At 39.0% G+C, this 20,618-nt stretch overlaps 1 protein-coding gene across 2 annotated transcripts in view; it reads left to right on the top strand.

The window, feature by feature from the left end:
* The window catches only part of NUP155 (nucleoporin 155), a 31,241-nt gene extending 16,977 nt beyond the window's left edge, over positions 1-14,264 (top strand). For both annotated transcript variants that reach the window (XM_015615178.2, XM_015615179.2), the window contains 17 exons: positions 758-824; positions 1,569-1,687; positions 1,889-1,992; positions 3,271-3,404; positions 5,213-5,404; positions 6,037-6,175; positions 6,857-6,992; positions 7,353-7,506; positions 7,766-7,870; positions 7,964-8,118; positions 8,523-8,652; positions 8,898-9,011; positions 9,473-9,593; positions 10,709-10,819; positions 11,601-11,737; positions 12,360-12,460; positions 13,690-14,264. In XM_015615178.2, coding sequence (XP_015470664.1) covers positions 758-824; positions 1,569-1,687; positions 1,889-1,992; positions 3,271-3,404; positions 5,213-5,404; positions 6,037-6,175; positions 6,857-6,992; positions 7,353-7,506; positions 7,766-7,870; positions 7,964-8,118; positions 8,523-8,652; positions 8,898-9,011; positions 9,473-9,593; positions 10,709-10,819; positions 11,601-11,737; positions 12,360-12,460; positions 13,690-13,828 — 2,158 coding nt within the window. In that variant the 3' untranslated portion in view covers positions 13,829-14,264. The remainder of the gene's footprint in view (positions 1-757; positions 825-1,568; positions 1,688-1,888; positions 1,993-3,270; positions 3,405-5,212; positions 5,405-6,036; positions 6,176-6,856; positions 6,993-7,352; positions 7,507-7,765; positions 7,871-7,963; positions 8,119-8,522; positions 8,653-8,897; positions 9,012-9,472; positions 9,594-10,708; positions 10,820-11,600; positions 11,738-12,359; positions 12,461-13,689) is intronic.
* The last annotated feature ends 6,354 nt before the right edge of the window (positions 14,265-20,618 follow it).

The following is a 20,618-nucleotide window of genomic DNA, read 5'->3' as shown; positions in this document are numbered from 1 at the left end:
AATAGCATTTAAATTGTAAATTAAAAAAATCAAATGTGTTCATGAAATACCTACCTATATAACATGTTGTCTTTGCAACTCTTTTAATAATAATACACTCATTGAATGCCTGGGGCAGGAAAGTTGCTTAGATACTGAGCCTGCAATCAGGCAATCAGGTGTATAAACACAACCCTGAAAACTGCATGTTTATTTTTCAAACCTATGAATTGTACATTTTAAATTCCTACGGAAGGATTAATCAGAAATGCAGAAGGACTTACAGGATCAAAGTTGTGTCTTTAAGTGATTTCTATGAACAATCTTTAATCAGAATGCTCAAATCAGAGCAATGAAACAGTACTAAAGATTCTGTTTCCTTGGATGTTGAGCCCTAAACAACCCAAGCAAAAATAGAATTCTGCATGTGTTGGTGATCTCTCTGCATGCTGACTGGGAAAGAAAGTTTTGGTATGAGATTTGTTTGTTTACACTGAGCTTCCAGGGAATCATATTAATCTATTTAATGAATTTAATTAGTTTATTAAAATTTAAGCTTTAAAATCTGGAATTTTGTTGATTATTTATATCTGTACTATTCATAATTATATAATGTCTAGTTTTTTTAATATTTAGTTTTCATCTGAAATTAATCTGTATTTTCGACTTTTAACTTCAAAGATTTACCATTTATTTTTTAAGAAATTATACATAGAAGACTTGCAAAAATACTTGGTTAAATGACTTGGCTTTTAACACAAACTGTTTTGTTTTGCAGAAATATTTGGGATGGCAGTATAGTTGTGGAGAGAGTTTTCAAAAGTGGCAATCGAGAAGTTGTTGCAGTATGTAAAAAATTATTCTGTGTTCTTGAAAGTTTCTTTTAAGTCCTTTTAAACTTCTGAAGTCCTTTTAAACTTCCATTCCCAGTGAGAAACTGTTAGGTTTGTCATGTCATTGTTTTTTTAAGTGTTGAGCTCTTAATTGATAATTAGTTTTCTTTTTAAGCTATTATTATAATTATTACTTTCTAAGAAATTGGCAATTTTGAGTTTTCCCCATGTGTACTGGTGTCACTTCCTTGATAACCCACTTAGGGTTTCTGCATACTCCCTCCAGGCAAACCCTAAAAATAAAATGCTATAGTGATTTGGGGTAGTGACTACAGTTATGGAAGGACATTAAAAAAATTTGCATCATTTTTCTAACTAACATCTTGCTGTTTCATTTTTTGTCCATGATCATAATAAAATCTTTTCTGGCTGTGGCTGTTAATAGAACAGTGTTCCATCGTTGTTCTAGCTCAGAGTTGGAAGTAGTAGAACATAACTGATTTAGTTATCAGAGGGGCAAAGAAAGTAGCATCTTAAATATTGTGTATCTTCAGAAGACTCCTGCCTGTTTACATGTGTGCCACCGCAATGAATGTGGTATAATATGTTGTGTTCTAATGATCTGTTACTTATAGACAGTTTATTTGTTGTATCCTCTTATTTGTCTTTTCAGTGATATTAGCTTAAAAATTAATTTTTTGGAAAAAGAAGTGTGGAAACCTTGCTTTCTGTAAAGAAGTTTGCTTTCTTTTGCAGATAGAAAGCAGTGTTCCATCCCGTATGCTGGAATGTGTGCTACAAGAACTAAAAGGTTTACAAGAATTTTTGGATAGAAATTCACAGTTTGCTACAGTAGGAGCACTTGGAAACCCAAGGTATTATTAATTGTGGTAAATTCACGTGTGGTATTTAATGTCCAGCTTTTGAAAAATTACAGTATGTGTTCTGTTGAGTTGAAGTGTTTGTATGGTCTCCAGCTTCAACATTCAGATGCTAAAATGTTTGTTAGATTAATCTTTAAGGGATTCGGTATTTTTAATCCTATTAGCTTTTTTTGGTTTTTTTTTAAATTGCAGTTTCAGCACACCAGCGAATCTACAACAGAGGCTCCTGGGTTTTATGCGTCCTGATGGTGGAAGTTCTCAGCAAGTCCAGCAAGAACTCCAAAGGAAATACCATGGTATGTAATTATTTTTGAACAGGAAGTGTCAAGGAATGGTGCATTCAGATGTTGCCTTTCTCACTTTTTTTGTGAAATTCTCTGAATAAAAAGGCTTTTTTTACACACAAATTTTATGTTAAACATCATGCCATTTTTTTTGCACGCTTCATTTGTCTCCTTTTTTCCCTTCCTAATGTTCTCCATTATGGGTAAGATTGTTTAATCTCCTCACTACAGTACTTATTAGCTGCACTACGATTCATATTTATAAGATAGCACATATTAATCAGTTATTTTATGAGACAAGGGAGCATGATCTATTAAAAAACTACTCTAGTACAGGTTTCCAAAGGTACAGTTATTGAAATGTCTACAAAACTTTGTTTAGAAATACAAGGTCTGTTACACAGCCCATTTGAATTCTTGTCTTACAGTGCAGCTTTTGCCCAGCACATGCAGGCAAATTGGGAAGTGTTGATGCTGCACATATGGAATTGAGGATGTTTGTGGTCCATGTGGGTATAATCCTGGGCTTCTAATAGTGCAAATATAAAATTTTTCTGTAAGACATTATGTAGGATTTGGTAGACACTTCATAATTTTATTTTTTATTTTTATTCTTTGCTGAGTTCATAAATCCTTTTGGATTGCTGAATGACATAATGTAATTATTGTTAACTTAATTTGAGAAGTGTAAACACTCAAAAGTACGGACATAAACTGTTGCAATTATGTTCTGCCTGTGTTTCAAGTATGAAAACATTATTCTTTCAGTTTGTATAATACATTTTACCAGATTGAAATGTTGCAGTTTTTTAAGTAGTTGTTGCCTCAAAGATAGTGTAGACAGTATTGACCGCAGCTGTAATTGTAATTGTTTACTCTGCAAGTAAATAGAGGTAATAAAACAAAAAGAGAATATGTATGGGTTTATTTTGATTCCTTTTATGTTCCTCAAAAATACATTTATAATAGCTATTTTTGGGAGAACAAAAGGTAAAAATTTAAGACTGATGTGTAAATCTAGTGCATTCACAGGAAACCATACTTGTTTTTCAGAGACTACAATTCCTTTGTTGCATAATTTGAAATAAATGTTAACAGAGGGTTTGTTTGTTTTGGGGCAATGTTAGTACGGCATTTTTCTCCTGAGAGATCTAGACAGCATTAATCAACAATGGAAGAGAAAAAAAAAATTTGAAAGTTGAGGAGATGATTACCGAAAAACCTCAAAAACTTACATGCTTAGTTGAAATATGTGAAGGAATTACTTGCTGACAATCTGTGGTTTTTCAGCTGAGGCACAGCTAACTGAGAAGACCTCGCTTCAAGGCATCCAGCAGCTTGTTCGCAAAACCTGCCAGGCATTGGCTTTATGGAAGTTGCTATGTGAGCACCAATTCAGTGTTGCTGTAGGTGAGCTTCAGAAGGTAAGGTCTGGATAATACAATTTGAATTTGTTATTACTAATCACCTTCATTTCTTTTGCTACCAAAGTATTCCCAAAGGAATGTAATTTAAAATAATTGAGAAACATATGAATGTTTCTTATACGAACATATGAATTAAACCACATACAAGTTTTTTTTATATGTGGTCACAAATGTTTAAGAGACTGACATGTAGTGTTGACATAATCACTCAATTCTATGCAATTGGAAGTGTCACTAACAATAAATTGTTCTACTTTTATTGTTAGATAATACTGAGTTTTGTTTCATAAATTACTGGTTTTTCACCGTAAGCACATTCTGCAAAATGTACTGAATAGACCAGTATTTTCCAACCAAGTAGAATTCACTCTTTGCCTTTGTTTTGGTGAAAGATTGAGAACAATAGGGTTATAAAGTCCTTGCTCTTCTCTGTAAGTAGAAATACACCAAAAACAGCTGAGGTTGGAAGGAACCACTGGAGATCATCTGCCCCTTGTGCCTTGGGGGAATAATCTAATTGGTTTTCAAAGCAGGGGCAGCTAGAGGAGATTGCCCAGGACTGTCAGGATTGCCTTGTCCAGTAAGGATTTTATTATCTATAAAGATAAAATTTTACAGTGTCTCTAAACAACCTGTTCCAGTGTTGAACCACCTCTAGAGCAAGGAAGATTTATATTCAGATGTGATTTCCTTCGCTTCAGTTTTTACCATTGTGCAGTGTCCTGTTACTGGTTACCACTGATAAAAAACTGACTGTGCATTCTCTACACTCGGCAAAAATATTAGTAAGATCCCACATACTGCCCTCTAAGCCTCCAGGCTAAATGATCCCAGTTCTTTCAGGCTTCTGGTTTGTGAAGAAGCAAACTTGTAGAAACAAATGGGTGCTACTGCTGTGCATTCTTTGCTAATGTCAAGTTGGCAGCCAACCCTTGAAAAAAACTATTAATTTGAATACTAGGTATTTTGTCATAAAACTTGATAGGATTATTTGAGAAGTTGTATTTTTTGTTTACAAAAAGAATAATTTTAAAACCTTACACAGGCACAAAAGCTGTTGCTCTTCATACTGTTGCATTAGGGAGCTTTGGGCAACTTTTATTAGTGTTGGACAAGGAGCTAACTAATGGTTTAACAAGTAAAATGTTTTCCTATGTCTTCAGTAGATCTAGAGTTTTTGCAGTCATATTATCATGCTGTTAGTGTCATCTAGAGACACTATATAGACACTACTGGCAGTTATGTGCAAAAATATTTGTAATAAATTTTAAAAAATTAGAAATCCTTAATGCAATTTAATTTTAAAACACATAAAGAGTTCAGACTTCAAACTTTCCAAATTCCTGTTTTTATTGAATCTGACTTTTTTTTTCATCTATGACAGTAGTCAAACTGTTCCAATTTTTAAAAAGTTTGACAGACTCATAGGGTATGCATTCTGACAGTGCCCTGTGAAGTAAAAGGAAGTGCTAATGTCATTCTTACTGTGAGAGATCTGAAACAGAGGTGACACATAGTTGAGAAGGCAGAGGAAGTCTGTTTAAGAGAGTTTTCACTGTCCTTAGGCATCCAGGGATCTACTGCCTTCAGTAGTAGCTCTTGCTACTACTATGCTATACTACTACTACTAATGCTATAAAATGTGTATTTTAAATAATGTATTTCTTTGCTGTACATTGTAGTCATTGGAATTTTTTATGTTAATTATTAGAAACTGTTCATTTTGCTGCTGGAACATTCAGACATTTCTAAACAGGGTCAAGTAAAAGATTTGGTAAACTAATAAAATTCTGTCTCATCTTTAGGAGCTTCAAGAACAGCTAAAGATTACTGCTTTTAAAGACTTGGTAATTAGAGATAGAGAGTTGACTGGAGCACTCATTGCATCTCTTATAAACTGTTACATCAGAGATAATGCGGCTGTGGATGGAATCATTGCCCATTTGCAAGATATCTGTCCTCTTCTTTATAGCACTGATGATGCTGTGTGCTCAAAGGTAAGTGCATTTCCAGATTTTACAGCACCAAAACACAACTTGAGAACATGCTCAAATGAGGTATATTGGGCAGCTTGTAAGTCATTATTATGCTCAAGTACTTTCAGAAACTGAAGAAATAAGTTGCAGGCATATTTTTGTCTTTTAGTTGATTAATGCTGAGCATTACACAAAAAATATTTGAAGCATTTGCAATCATTTGTAACTTTCATAGTCTCCTAACTCTAATTTGATCTCTAATTTTAACTCTGTCTTCTTTATGTTGATAAAATGTTTTCTTATTCCAGTCTTTTCTCAGCATAATACCCTGATTTTCATCTATTCTACGATTTACTGGAATCTGTGACAGACAATTGTGTTAAAGAACTTACGTCTTTGAAGCTTTTCAAATAAATTTGAAACAAGTAACTGGTGACGAGAGAATAGGAAACCAGTTGGATAAGTCTTCAGCTCTTCTAAGAAAGACTGTTGTAGTCTTTCTGCTGGAAACTTAGTGACCAGAGCGTGCTTTTGAGAGAGTGGTCTTTCTGCTGTTTCAGCTTTGAAATTTGGAATAATAGCTCATTAACAGTATCCATGATCTGTTCATGATGTGCTTATGTTAATAATTTCAATTTTGCATTTGGATTTAGGCAAATGAGCTTCTTCAGCGGTCTCGACAAGCCCAAAGCAAAATAGAAAAAGAGAAGATGCTGAGGGAGTCACTGAAAGAGTACCAGAAGATCAGCAATCAAGTAGACCTGGCCAATGTTTGTGCACAGTACAGGCAGGGTAAGAGCCAGTCACTGATCATGCTGAATAATTTTGTGGTTTCCTTTCATGCTATCTTTTCTTTTTGTTTTGTATACTAACTTTCAACTCAGTTTTACTTAGTTTTTTACTACAAACAACTGGTTAATAGCTCTTAAAATTAAAATGTTCCAGCCTTTTCTTTTTTAAAGCCTTGCTAGATTTCACAAACCAGCCAAGAAATCAATTTCTATATTAATATAATAATCCTATGCATTTTCTTCATATTGCAGTGTCTATTTGTTTCATATATGTGGTTAAAATATTTTTAGGAAAATTATTAGGTTCTATGTAAGCAGAGGGTTTCAGGTATCTTTTATAAGAAATACAATGCTTGAAAGATGGTTCTGAATCCTAATTAGTGCAGTAGATGCTAATATATCAGTGACATATACATTTAAGTTATATAACAGGTAAGAAATGAGCCTCTGTGCAGTATTGTATATTGTGTCGGACATTTTATGTAACTTAGTATCTTAACTTCATACTTGCATATAAGTGCCACAGGGTAGGAACAGGTGTAGACTTTATATGATATAGACCAGAATGAAGAGTGTAGCATTTTTGTGCTTGCTAAAATGAGAATGTTTGATGTCATTTACCATTTTGTTGTGAATTTAATAAAATAATGGACAGTGATAACATGCTTTGATTTTTTCCTAGTGCGGTTCTATGAGGGAGTAGTAGAGCTCTCTCTTACAGCTGCTGAAAAGAAAGATCCCCAAGGTCTTGGCCTTCATTTCTATAAAAATGGAGAACCAGAAGAAGATGTTGTTGGACTCCAGGCATTTCAAGAAAGGCAAGTTTTCAGGATAATTTATGATCATTATATGGGGCGCTTAATTTCAAGTGACTGGAAAAGTAGCTCTTTTAGGGAAGGAATGCAGGATAATAATGAACAAGCATTTTATTCTAAGGGACACAATATAAATAATTTTTCCCAGCTCCTTGACTGTGATTAATATGGCAGCATTTAAATCTGAAATACTTAAGAAGTTGAATGAGAACAAACTAGATTGTGACAACCAGCTGATAATAATCTGTGACCTTTTTAAATGTTATTAACTTTCTACAAAGGCATAAAATAACACACTTGAAAAGAATATTTCATAGACAGTTGCAATAAAATTACGAGGCTTTTCTTTTGCTCTGTTTACAGATTGAACAGCTACAAGTGTATCACTGACACCCTTCAAGAGTTAGTGAATCAAAGTAAAGCTGCTCCTCAGTCTCCCAGTGTACCCAAAAAACCGGGTCCTCCAGTGCTGTCATCTGACCCCAACATGTTAAGCAATGAAGAAGCTGGACACCATGTAAGAAACTCACAAAACAGTCATGACTGCACTCTAGAGAACAGAGTGATTTGAAGGGGTCTAGAATTTATTATTTTAATAAAATTATGGAGCAGTTCAGTGAAGTGAAGATTAGTCATGAATTTGCCTCAGTATCTACAGCATCCATAGAAATGATGACATGTAAATAACGTGATCCTAAGTATTGTTGTATGACAATTCAGGGCTTAAAGTAATTAACCACTTCTTTAGTAGCTGCTCTGGCCTTTTCTTCCCTTAGTTTGAACAAATGCTAAAGCTGGCTCAGCGTTCAACAGATGAACTCTTCAGTATTGCACTTTACAATTGGTTGATACAAGCTGACTTGGCGGACAAGCTGTTACAGGTGAGCTTGTTTATACACAGAGAACTCAGAGAGGTAATAATGCTTTAAGAAACAGGGAAGAGCAAGAGTATGTTATCTCTCTGATGTCTGCAGGTTACTGCCCCCTTTTTGGAACCCTACCTGGTGCGGATGACCAAGATTGACCAGAACAAAGTCCGCTATATGGATTTACTCTGGAGATACTTTGAAAAGAACAGAAATTTTAGTAATGCTGCCAGAGTCTTGGCTAAGCTGGCTGACCTACATAGGTATGGATTATGTGTGGTCTGTTGTATATATAGTGAGGTATTTGGGGAAAAACAAACTAAAATCAAAACCTTTTGTGTATTTTAAGAAAAGTAGGTTTTCTAAAAAATAAAAAATAAAACGTACTGGCTTGAAATCTAGGCAGTTAGTGGAAATAAATGATAATGTTTCTTTTTGTATTATACATTACTTTGCAACATATTTCCTGTAATTACAATATACTAAGTGGCCAGTTCTTATTGAAAAGTACACTAGAACTGAGCTTGCAGCAAAGATGGAATTACGAGGTTAGATCATATTCTGCATGATTTAGAAAAATCTGGAAATTCCCAAAATCTAGCTGGAATGTAACTAACCTGAAATAATACATTAAGTACTCATTTTATTATGAATATTTGTTCTGCAGCACAGAAATCTCTCTTCAGCAGCGTCTTGAATACATTGCACGTGCCATTTTGAGTGCCAAAAGTTCTACTGCCATATCCTCTTTAGCTGCAGATGGTGAATTCCTACATGAACTAGAAGAGAAAATGGAAGTAAGAAAAAGTATTAATCTAAGCTACACTGTAAATGCATTCTTTCAGTTTGTCTCATTGGCACATGAGTTTTATTACCATGGATTTCTGTGCTTTCTTCCTCACATGACAAAGTTAGGCATTTGAAAATAGACTTAAAGGTGTAAGGCAGCAACATTTCTACATTTAAATAAATGTATTCTGGGTGTATTCTTAAACTCCGATGAAATTCAGTCTTGAAATACTGTGTTTTTCTCTTCAACAAGGTTGCAAGGATCCAGCTTCAAATACAAGAAACATTACAGCGGCAGTATTCCCACCATTCTTCAGTACAAGATGCAATCTCCCAGCTTGATGCCGAGCTGATGGATATAACCAAGGTGATTGAAATTTTCTTGTGTTGAAGTCCAGTTTATCAAATTTGGGGAGAAAAACTGTTTTTCAAAGAATGATTCTATGCTGATTAGGAAGAGTAATAGGCTGTTTATCAGTCCTGATCTCAGAACGTCTGTTACCCTGGACTGGCATTTTCTGTACTTCAATAGTCTTTCAGTCTTTAGCATTTTAATTTCTTTCACACATTTAATTATGAAGTCTTTAAGATTTCTTACTTCATTGAAAAAGTTGTTGGAAAAGTAAGTTTTCATTTCAAATTCATATAAAACTTAGTACTGTAGCTAAGAAATTAAACTAAATGTACAAAAAGAAATTTTGTGATAGACAACAGTTACTTAAGTTGCATCTTTATTAGTCTGGCTATCAGACAAAACAAAGAACAACTGATTTTTAAAATTTAATTTGATCCTACATGAAATGTAAAGCTTGGTAATTTTTCTTTCAGCTGTATGGAGAATTTGCTGACCCTTTTAAGCTGTCGGAGTGTAAGCTTGCAATTATACATTGTGCAGGTCATTCTGATCCTATCTTAGTGCAAACTCTCTGGCAAGAAGTGATTGAAAAAGGTGGGTCTTCACAAGTACGAGTTCTGATGATCTCTCATCTTTTACCATGAGTTAGTAATCCACTATACGTTCCTGCTGATTTTATTTTTTTTTTCTTCTCTTTTTTTCCCCTTAGTTCTTGGGCTCAAGTTCACCATTTGTGAACACACCAATGTTGTGCAAACAACATCGTTAGAGACCTAGGGGAAAACCTGTGTGGTAGCATGTTTGTTGTGGGGTTCTGGAATGTAGTTTTGTTGGTTTGTGGTTTTATAAGTAGATTTGTGTGGAACTTTGTCCTAGTTTAGGGCAAATTAGGGAGGAAAACTCCAAATGGGGATTTCCTCCGGGAAATGCCCCTCCCCACCAACTGGTCCGGGAAAGGAAAAAAAAATTTCTTGGAGAAGTGGAAAAAGCTGTTTATTTAACAGAAATAGAATAATATTAAATAATAAAACCTCTTGCCGTTCGATGGAATGACCAGTCTAGGAAGAAAAGTCTTTTTCATGTGGTGTAGCTCGGCTCACTCAGGTTCTTATCAGTCCCTCCAGCGCTGGAAAGTGCCGAGGCCCAGGCCCCGGTGGGCCACAGGCGTGAGCTCCCGGGGTTTGGCTGGGTGTTCAGTCCAGAGCAGGCTTGCACAGATCCAAGAGAAAAAAAGGAGGGAAAAAAAAACAAAGGTCCAGGGAACTCCTCTGCCTCAGCTAGCTAAAACTAACTAAAAGCCAGAGTGAAGCTCTGTCCCGCTGTTTGTCCGTGCTGCAGACACCACAGTCCAGGAGTGGCATGCGTGGGAGTGATGTTTTTCCTTAACACACTGCGCGCTTCTTCTTCCCCCCACTGCTCTCACAGCCAGTCTTAAAGGTGCAGAACTTAATATATAACATAAACCAGATGACTGGGGATACCAGTATCATAAAATCACCCCAGGACAAACTTCAAACTTCATGGAAGCAAAAAAAATTAAAAATGTACATGCAAACACACTGGAAAAGGTTTTACTTCCGTGTGCTGATTTTTTGCTGACAAGAGTGTAAGATTTTCATGTATTATTTATAAATATAGATGCCTTAGTGTCATTCTGTATAAATGTGGAACTTCTCCTGAAGTTCTAAGTGTTTTCTTTTCACTTCCAGAGCTGAGCGACAGTGTGTCTCTAAGCCCTGCGGACAGAATGCAAGCGCTTTGTCTGAAGCTGGCATTGCTTGGAAAGATCTATGCTGGCACACCTCGCTACTTTCCTTTAGGCAAGTTGTTAGCCTGCATAGTAAATAAGCATAGATGTTTAATAGATGGGTTTCAGGTTTTTTTTAGTTTAAAATTTTAAAAGTTTTAAACTAAGAAACATTGCACATTTTATAATCTCAAAAGAAACGGGAAATAAATGAAGTTTAGGCAGCAGCAGCAGTTACTTTTGGATAGCTGTGCAGATACTGTTTTAGAAAGTACTAAGGTTTGTTTGCGTCAAAGCACAAAGTACAAAATGTGTATTTATACATTTAAGATTTGAAGCAAGCACATTTATCTGCTGTCTCTTGAAATTCTATATAAACCATCTGCCATCTGAAAGGGTAGATTCTGAAAACAATTTGGGAGATTTCTGGATTATTTTTAGAATTTCTACTTTTCTGATGCTCATATGTTTTAACCGTGTGCTATTATATAAAAACCTGGCAAATATATTGTTTAGCAGTAAATCTTCTTTTATAATACTAAAATATAGTGCAACATCATTAAATATGAACATTTAGTGCTTACCAATTCACTGTTGTTACAGGCACTTAAACAAACTTCAGTAGTTACGCTGACCATACTTGCAAATGTAGTGATAGTATGTGTTTTGTGTAGAAACAAAAGTTATTGACTTTTTCTTAACAGCATAGTTGCATGGCAAAACCGTAACAAAGTACTAAGTATGAGTAATTCCTGCCATACACTGCTGATAGTAAATGACTTTTAAATGCATTTGTTTCCTAGACCCCCAGTAACAAGTTGGAATCTAAATATTCCCTCGTTTATGTCCTTCAGATTTTCTAGTGCAGTTTCTAGAGCAGCAAGTCTGCATTTTGAACTGGGATGTAGGTTTTGTAACATACACCATGCAAGAAATTGGAGTGCCATTGCTAAGGCTGCTTGAAGTATATGACCAGCTGTTCAAAGCACGGGTAAGGAAAACAGCACAAAATAAAAATTATCAAAGTCTCTCCTTAGTGGGAAACATGAAATAATATAAGGAAGGATATAACAAAATATACATTCAAATTTTTGCTTTCTTTACTCAAAGGCTTTTTAAAAGCTGCATTTTCTCCCTGTGAATAAAATGTGTGGATTTTATTAATTTCGGTCCTAGAGCATGATGAGGAAATTTGTTAATTCTTTTAGTTCACGTGGTGCTAGTTCAGGATGAAATAGGATTAAAATCCTTATGTTGCAGAAAGAACAGCCTATATTGGATATATTAATTTCATTTATTTCCTAGTAATAATTAAAATTTGTTGTATTTCTATGTCTTGTCTGATCCATTGATGCAATAAACAAAGAGATTCGACTTCTGTGGCAATGAAAAATTGAGTTAAATCTATGTATATTCTCATGTAATTTAAAATAACATTTAAAAGTAGGCTTAAATATAGATTAAAGTAGAATTCACATTTATCTAACTTTTTTGGTATAGTAAAGAGGTGCTACAGCTGGCAATTGCTGTACACACAACTTGCTTTTTTTTTTGTCTTGTTTCCTTAATATTTGTGTACTTAATATTTTGTGGGTTTGGGTTTTTTTTTTTAGGATCCATATTGGAGTAGAATGAAAAAGCCTTTGCACCTCTTAGAGTGTATTCATGTATTACTATCAGGATATGTACAGGATCCAAGCAGAGTACCTATGAGGTAAAAGGATAGCTATATCCTAATGAATAATGAAACATAAAATATTCTAAAATATTTCACTTCAGCAATTACAAAGCTTTTCTTCTTTTCCTTTGCATGAACTTAGTACTTTATTCCTAACACTTGTCATTCAAAACCATTTGGTAGAAACTTGTAAGATTCTCCCTTATAAACTACTTCCACAAAGGTAATTTTCTTCACATTACTGAAGATCCATGAGGAACTGAGAAACTTACAATTTTTGGCAATATACTTTAAGGACTAGTTCAGACAAATCTGATACAATGTGTGAAAGTAGGGGTAAACAAGAATTGGGCATTTTGTGATTGAAACAGTGAAATGATTCATGTACATATTCTAGAAGCTGTGAGTTACTCCAGAGAGAAGACCAAACTTTGGGATTGGTCTTCTCAATTGTTTGTAAGAGGTTGATGATGAATCAGTCTCCAAGACTAAAACACAGCTTAATTTACATCAGGAAGAAATTTAGGTGTAATAATAGGAAAATTTTCTAGCGAAAAAAGATAGCTATGTACTTGGAAAAGTTGCCTGCATACCATCTCTAGCTTTGACAATTTTTGTTTGAATAGACTATACAAACTTCAGTCAGAGCTATCTTGTCTCAAAAACAAAAAGCAGAACTAGGCAGAATTGATGACTCCTCTAAACATAAATGTTCCTGTTTCTTTTGAAAAATATGTACATACATATTCCCTGTTCACATACAGTTTACTTCTGTCTTTTATCTATCTTTATTGGTCTTTTATGATTGGCTGATTTAAATACTCTGTTAGAACTTTAGTGAATGCTGTCCAATTTTAATACCTACTTAGATAATACATAAATTGAGATTTGATTATAATTTAAGACATTTAAACTGCTAGCTAAATTATATAATATATAAACTAATACATTTACCATAATAATATCTAAAGTAGTATCTAAATATTTCACATTGCTATAAGCTGTACCATGCTTTTATAGTTTGTATTTAATATCAGATAAATAATAATGGGTCATTTATTTTCCCATTATGCCTTAGTCACAGGCATTAGGTCTCACAACTAAATTTCTCTTAATGAATAGTTACATATTTAAAAGTAGCTGACAGGTGTCTTACTGATACGCTATTCCATTGCAACTCAAAGAATGTCCATCTTCTAGTTCAGATGAATTCTAAGATATGGGATTAAAAAGGAGCTTATTGTTATTCTGTGTTCTCTTTGCAGGCGACGATTCACAAATGTTTGCTTAGATGCTGTTAGTTGCTACCTGGTTGAACTTCAGTCTATGAGCCCCACACTAATGGTGCAGACTACTATTGGGAATTTTAAATCTCTACAGGCCAAGTTAGAACGGCTTCACTGATTGGCTAATACAAGAACAGAATCATTAGTGCAGGTAATACAAACTGAAATAAAAGTTCAGATGTTGGCACTGAACTGCGAATGAACAAATCCTCAGAAAAAAAATCCTGAAAAAGTTTTCTCCTGCCATGGTTATCAAATGCGTGGCCTGTATTCGTGCTATTCTAAAAGTATCTACAAATTGTAGAATGTTAATGTGACAAATGGAATTTCTTTCACTTTTCCTACTGCTTGTTTTTTTGACAACAGAATTCTTTTTTTTATACTGTTGAAATAAAATACATTGTGTGATCTTTGCCTTGGGGATATAAAGACTATTTCAAAAATATTTTCTTTTTTCTTTTTCTTCATTTTAAATAAAGGGGAAAAGCAAATTATTTCCCCTATTCAATATGTTGTATCTGTTAAAATAAAATAAAATAAAGATGTCAAAATGTATTTTTATTACATGCACACAAACACTAAATTATATATACACCTAGAATCCCCTCCCTTCCTCCCCTGCTGCCCACGGGGCTCTGGATGCAGCCCAGGACACGTTTGGCTCTCTGGGCTGTGAGTGCCATGGCTGGGGCATGTCCAGCCTCTCACCCACAGCACCCCCAGGTCCTTCTGGGCAGGGCTGCTCTGGGTCTGTTCATGCCCAGCCTGTGCTGATACCGGGGGCTGCTCTCACCCAGGTGCAGCACCAGCACTTGGCCTTGTTCAGCCTCATGATGTTCCCATGGGCTCACTCCTCGTCTGCAGACTTGCTGATGGTGCATTCAATTCCTTTGTCATTAAGATATTAAATACCTGGGATCCCTGAAGGACACCATGTCACTAATGTCTGTCAGTTGACCACTGTCTTCTGGATGTGACCATCAAAGCAATTCCTTACTCACTGAACAGATCATGCATCAAACACAAGCATGTCTCTCGAATTTAGAGAGAAGGATGTGCAGGGGACCATCTGCAAGGCTTTGCAGAAGTCCAGACAAATGCCAGCTGTAGCCCTTCATTTGTCCACTGTTGGAGTCATACCAGGTTGATTAGGCATGATTTACCCTTGGTGAAGCTGTGCAGGTTATCCCAAATAATTTCTCTCTCCCCCAGCTGCCTCAGCACAGTTTCTAGGAGAACCTGTTCCATGATCTTCCCAGGCAAGAGGGGAGGCTGACAGGTCGGTGGCTCCCAGTGTTTTCTTTATTCTCTTTCTAAAGATTGGATACATTTTCTTCAGTTACCTGAGATTACACTTGACTGCCGTGACTTTTCAATTATGGAGAGTGGCTTGGGAACTACATCATATAATGCCCACAGGACTCTAAGATGCATCTCACCACATCCTGTAGACTTACATAAATTCAGGTTCCTTAGGTCATCGTGATCCTGATCTTCCCTTGCAGCAGGTAGCACTTTGCTCCCCCAGTGTCCATCCTGCTGTCCATCAACTCAAGAGGTGTAGGAAGAGAGGTTTCCATTGAAGACAGGCAAAAATGTTGAGTATCAGCCTTCTTCTGTTAACAGTTTCCCATCACTGTTTTTCAGGGGGGTTACACCTCTGACCTTCATTTTCTTGTTCACATACATGTAGAAGGCCTTCCTATTATTCCATGTGTCCCTTGCCAGGTTCAGTTCCAGCTTCTTGGCCTTCCTCACCTTATCCCTACATAACCAGTCTTTCCCTATTCCCTATACTCTTCTCAGGTTTCCTATCCTAGTTTTCATTATCTTGCATTTCTTTCCCTTTAATCTAACCAGCAGTTCCCTAATCTCCCATGCTGGTCTCTTGTCTCCCTTGCCCAATTTCTTGCTCCTGGGGATTGCTAGGTTTTGTACTCTACAGTACACAAAAAAATCCATTAGAAGAGAGTTTTCAGCCTCTAGGGTATGGGCCCATCATGGTTCTACTGCTCCACTCTGTTCCTCCCAGTGCCTCTCAAGGACATGAGACCACCATCAAAAGATCTTTATTCAAACAAGGGGAATGAAAAGTGCTGGAGAATGACATCAATCCTGCTTCTCACATGCTGGATGCTCTACAGCGCATTTATTATGAAATATTGTTGTAGTGAATTTATTTTATTCCATTGAGAGTTAAAATGCTTGTATGTTTATTTTTATTGTACTCTGATGGTTTTGCCCTATGTTGGTATTTTGGTATTTAAGAAAAAAAGTAAAAAAACCCAGAAGTGAAGGCTTTGAGAGAGAGGCTGATGGGAGTTTTTTTCTCTGCTTGAGACCTGGCCAATAGCTGGCCATTTCTGAGAACTGACAGTGTTGTTCACCATAGAGAAGTGAGATCAATCCTGTGAATACCACCTTTTAAACCTAAGCCTGGGAATTTTCTCTCTGTTTCTGGCTGTGGAAGGTATCAGAGCTCTGGCCCCGCTCCCCCCGTGGCTTAGTCCAGCCTGGGGCGAGGGGGCTGAGTGGCTCCTGGGCAGGGGGATGGAAACTGTGAAGTGGCAGGAGCCCTTTCCCAGAAGGGCTGAGCCCTGCACAGCAGCTCTGCCAGGTCAGACCGGTTCCTGGCTCGGCTGGAATTTCTGCTGCTGCTGGGTTTCACCAGAGACTGCCGAGCAGGGGGAGGGAAGCCACTGGCTCGCAGCGTGCTGCCTCTGAGTGCTGGCCTGGCTGCGGAGATGCTGGCCACACTCCCCCAGCACAGCCACCAAAAAATCTTCCATCACAAACAGCCCCAGCCGCTGCCCTGGCACAGATCATATGAACATCCACAAGAGCTGGGCAAGATTTTAACCCTTCCACTACCCAGATGAGACTTGCAGATCAATCCTTTCTCTAGAAAGAATAAAGTGAAAGTGATCAACATGTAGAGAGACAACAAAAACCAACAAAGTTAGTGAAGGAAGGAATCAAGCTTCAAATGGGAAGAGAATGAGGAGATGCTTTAATAAGCTGAAATATTCATTTGTTAAGGCTATGGAGATGAACAATCATGTTCTGAAAAACTCCTTTAATTCATGAAAGTTTATTTTTGGGAGGAATGAAGTATTTCAAAGTGTAGATCTGAGCAGATAGTGGAGTACTTGTAATTTCATCAGATGCTGGAACACAGAAAGAGATGTGAGAGTTGATGGGGACACTTGGCCCTGAAGAAAAAAAAAAAAACTTCTGTTCCCAGAGATGATCACAGTGACAGATGAAGAGAACCTTTGCCTTTGAATAACTCATCCTTAAAATGACACCCCTTGAGTTCATGGCCCATGAACACACCTCGGAGTGGTGTGAAATGGGAGGAGGGCCTGATGGCAGAGTTTTCCAGGTGGCTGGCATCAGGGGAATGAAAATCCATGAGAAAACTGTTTTCTTGTGGAGAATTCTCCATGGAATAACAAAAGACAATTCCTCCTTTACAAAGACTGATGAAAAGACTATTGTATAGTTGGTACTGTTTTAACCACCAGGTTTTGTCTCTGTTGTCAGACAAGGGAATGGTTGGATGGTGGGGAAGAAGGGTTTCTGGGGCTTTTATTCTGGTTTCTTTTTCTTCTAGTTTTGTTAATAAACTTTATTCCTTTTACGTTTTAAACCTGTTTTGCCCTTCTCCTAATCCATATCTCACAGCAAGAAATAAGTACGTTTTCTGGTGATTTTTTTAGCTAGTGCTTTAAAGCCACTGTATTTTTTGGGGTGTTGGCTGGGAAATTAAATTGGCAAATGTAAACAACTACATTCTCCTAAGTTGTATCCTCCCCTATGCTGCCCATCACGTAAACCAAACCCTTGTTCCAGTGCCTTCCCTATCCATCATCATAAATTTTCACCCTTTTTCTGGACCCTTCCCTGTCAATCCCCAGTTGGGGCCAATCCATGATCGTACCACCCCTTTGGAAATCCCCTAACCCTCAAGGCCCCCATTGGCCCACGTGACCTGTCCTCTCCTCCCCTTTTCCCTATTGGTTCCTGAATTGTAATCCCCTCCTCTCGCTCCTCCCCTTGGTTTCCTTATTGGTTGATTGTTTATAAAATCAGGTTGGGTACCCCCTGAAACCTCCTGGTATAAAAACCCATGCAGAGGGGTGCTTGGGGCTCTTTGATTCCTGAACCCTTCCAGTGTGGAACCTCTCCCCCTCTGCCATTAAAAAAATCCTCACTGGGAACTTTATATCAAGAGCCTTCTGTTACCGCTGAAGATCAATAGATCACGCGGACACAGGTTGAGGTGTAGTGTGAGAAAGAGCAGAGTTTATTTTTCCTCCCAGGATTTATAGTCTTCTGAACATGGCCAGGGATTGGATGGTCAGGATAACACTTTCTCACTGCACTGGCCATGAGAGGTGCCCATTACAAGACGTGTAACAGAAAGAATGCACACATATCTATGTTTACAGTTACTGTCCTGGGAAAGTCTTTAGAAAACTATGTTAGCAAGCTCAGAAGCTGAGTTTTCAGGGCGATAGCCTTCCTCTTCCCTTCTACCTCTGCTTGGGCACAGAGCACTGTAGAGCACATGTGGCTGCATGCTGCTCCTAAGGTTTGGCCTTGGGAATAATCAACGTCCCAGGCCATAGCCTACTCTTGGCAGGCTGCTGCAGTCTATATCCAAGCTAGCCAGGACTCTGGTGCCATGTTAGCAGGCATCCAATTTGGGGCCTCTCTGTGGATTTCTGCAGCTCTGAGACCTCACGGAGGAATCGTGTGGCCATTCTGTGGACCGCAGTTAAATTCTTTGGTTGTCAGCTACCCTGGCAGTGGCAGGCTGGTTTTTGTCCAGCGGTGCTCCCATGGATGGAGGCAGCAACCCTCAATGCACCAGGGATCACCTCCAAATAGAGGACATCATCTGCAGCACGCCCTGTCCAGTGGAGCTTTGTGATGAGTCTCCTCAGGGAGAGGAAAGGTATGCAGGGAAGGATATTTTGCCTCTGGGGAGGCACAGGAGCCTAAAAGCCACAGGGGGTTTGAGAGCCCAGTTGGCTGTGGATTAGTATCTCTTCCCTTGTAAGCTGCTGGACCCTTATCTTTAGTTACTGTGTTTCCCTTTTGCTGTGGGCAGCAGTAGGGTAAACTGAGCTGACTTATATAACATGGGTGGTTTTATAAAATGGGTGCACGTTTGTCAGCTCAGCAAAGGGGAATTTACCTCCAAGTTGTGGGAGTCCTTGAAGGTGGGGGGAAGAGGTTTTCGCAGGGGTTGGTTAGACGTTTAGTTCAGTGGTTGTTCCTCCATTACCCTCAGGTATCCCCAGAAAAGATTAGTTCTGTTGCATTTTGGAATGTGGTGGGTGTTAAATTGACTGTGTTGGCAGATCAGGAGGACAAAACAGCTTTTAAGTTGATTCCACTTTTCATTTTAATTTGATCTGCACTAACAGAGAAAAAGGAAGTGGAGGAACAGCCACACAGTTCATCCCCAGTTTTCCTAACCAGTCCACCTCCTTCCTCTGCCCCTTTACTGGGAGAGACATGTGGAGCAACCTGTAATATGCAGGGCAGCTGTAAAAGCCCACGTCTCCCTGGCTCCCCACGTCTCCCTCAGCAACCTGACCCTGGTAGCCCTGCGCAAGCTGCCAGGGACCTTACCCACACCCTTTGTACCCCAGTTGAGATCCCCCAAAACAGTTCATTTTGAAGTGCTCCCCAGGTCTCCCCAGACCCTTTGTTCTCCCTGTGCTCTGTGTGTTCCCCATGTCCCCCAAAATGGCCCCCAGAGGGCACAAGATGGCAGGGACCATATGGCCAGACCCTTACTGATATAAATAAGCCCACCTGCAGTCCATGTCGCGCGAATGTTCTCTCCAGTTCTCTCCAGCCTCTGTTCCAGGCGTTCCGGTTCTGAGCCCGTGCCGAGCTGTTCCCCCCCCCCGCTACTCCTGTCCGGCAGCGCCCGGGGCCGGGGGCCCCCGGTGGCCGGAGCTGCCAGGTTTTGCAAGTGTTCTGTTCAGCCTCTGTTCCAGGCGTTCCAGTTCTGACCCGGTGCCGAGCTGTTCCCTCGTTCCTCCCGTCCGGCCGCGCCCGGGATCTTCTGACCCGGTGCCGGGCTGTTCCCTCGTTGCTCCTGTCCTGCCGTGCCCGGGGTCGGGGATGCCCCAGCACGACAACCGAAGTTAGGGGATTTCCAACATGGCGACTGGAGACTTCCCGAAGCGGCGGCGGGGAAGGGAGACCTCCCGAAATGGCGATTGGGGGTTATGCAAATCGCCTGCCGAAAAACACCACCTCGGACAGAAAACCCGATCTATGGAGCATCGGAACACTGAATAAAGAAACTGAGAGCGATGCCCTAAGGTCGGGATCAAGGGACACTACCCTCCAACTCCGCTTTCCTCGTCGTGGCCGGAAAGAGACTCGCTAGAGGTGACACCCCTGGACTTTGGAGCCAAAAGGGGACTCCGGGTGCACCCGCGAGGACGGAGCTCCGGCTCGGCCTACATTGCACCCCGTAGGCGTGGCCTACATTGCACCCCGTAGGCAGAGCCACATTCCTCCTCCTCTGAGTCGCTTTAGGGAGCGCTGGCGGTGTGCGCGCGACCCGTCGGGCCCCCACCCAAAGCTGATTCTAATAAAGGCTTTTCAAACAGGAGAAGAAGGTCTCCTGGCCCTGTGTTTTTATCACTTACCTTGTGTTTGTCCTCCCCAGAATCCTTTTCTTCCCCTACCCCCCAACCCTTTCCGGTCCCCTGATCCTCCTCTTCCGTTTCCCTCAGAGGATGAATCCTCCTCCATGTTGTTCCCCATGAATGCTCCACCTATGGGGCGGACCCCCTCCTTGCTGTTCCTCCCAGTCGTGCGGTCCTTGTGAGACACACCCCTTCCTGTCTTCCACTTCCCACGCCCTTCCCACG

This window comes from Parus major, chromosome Z (genome assembly GCF_001522545.3).
Source record: "Parus major isolate Abel chromosome Z, Parus_major1.1, whole genome shotgun sequence".
NCBI lineage: Eukaryota > Metazoa > Chordata > Aves > Passeriformes > Paridae > Parus > Parus major.
This window is presented reverse-complemented; position numbering and strand designations above follow the sequence as displayed.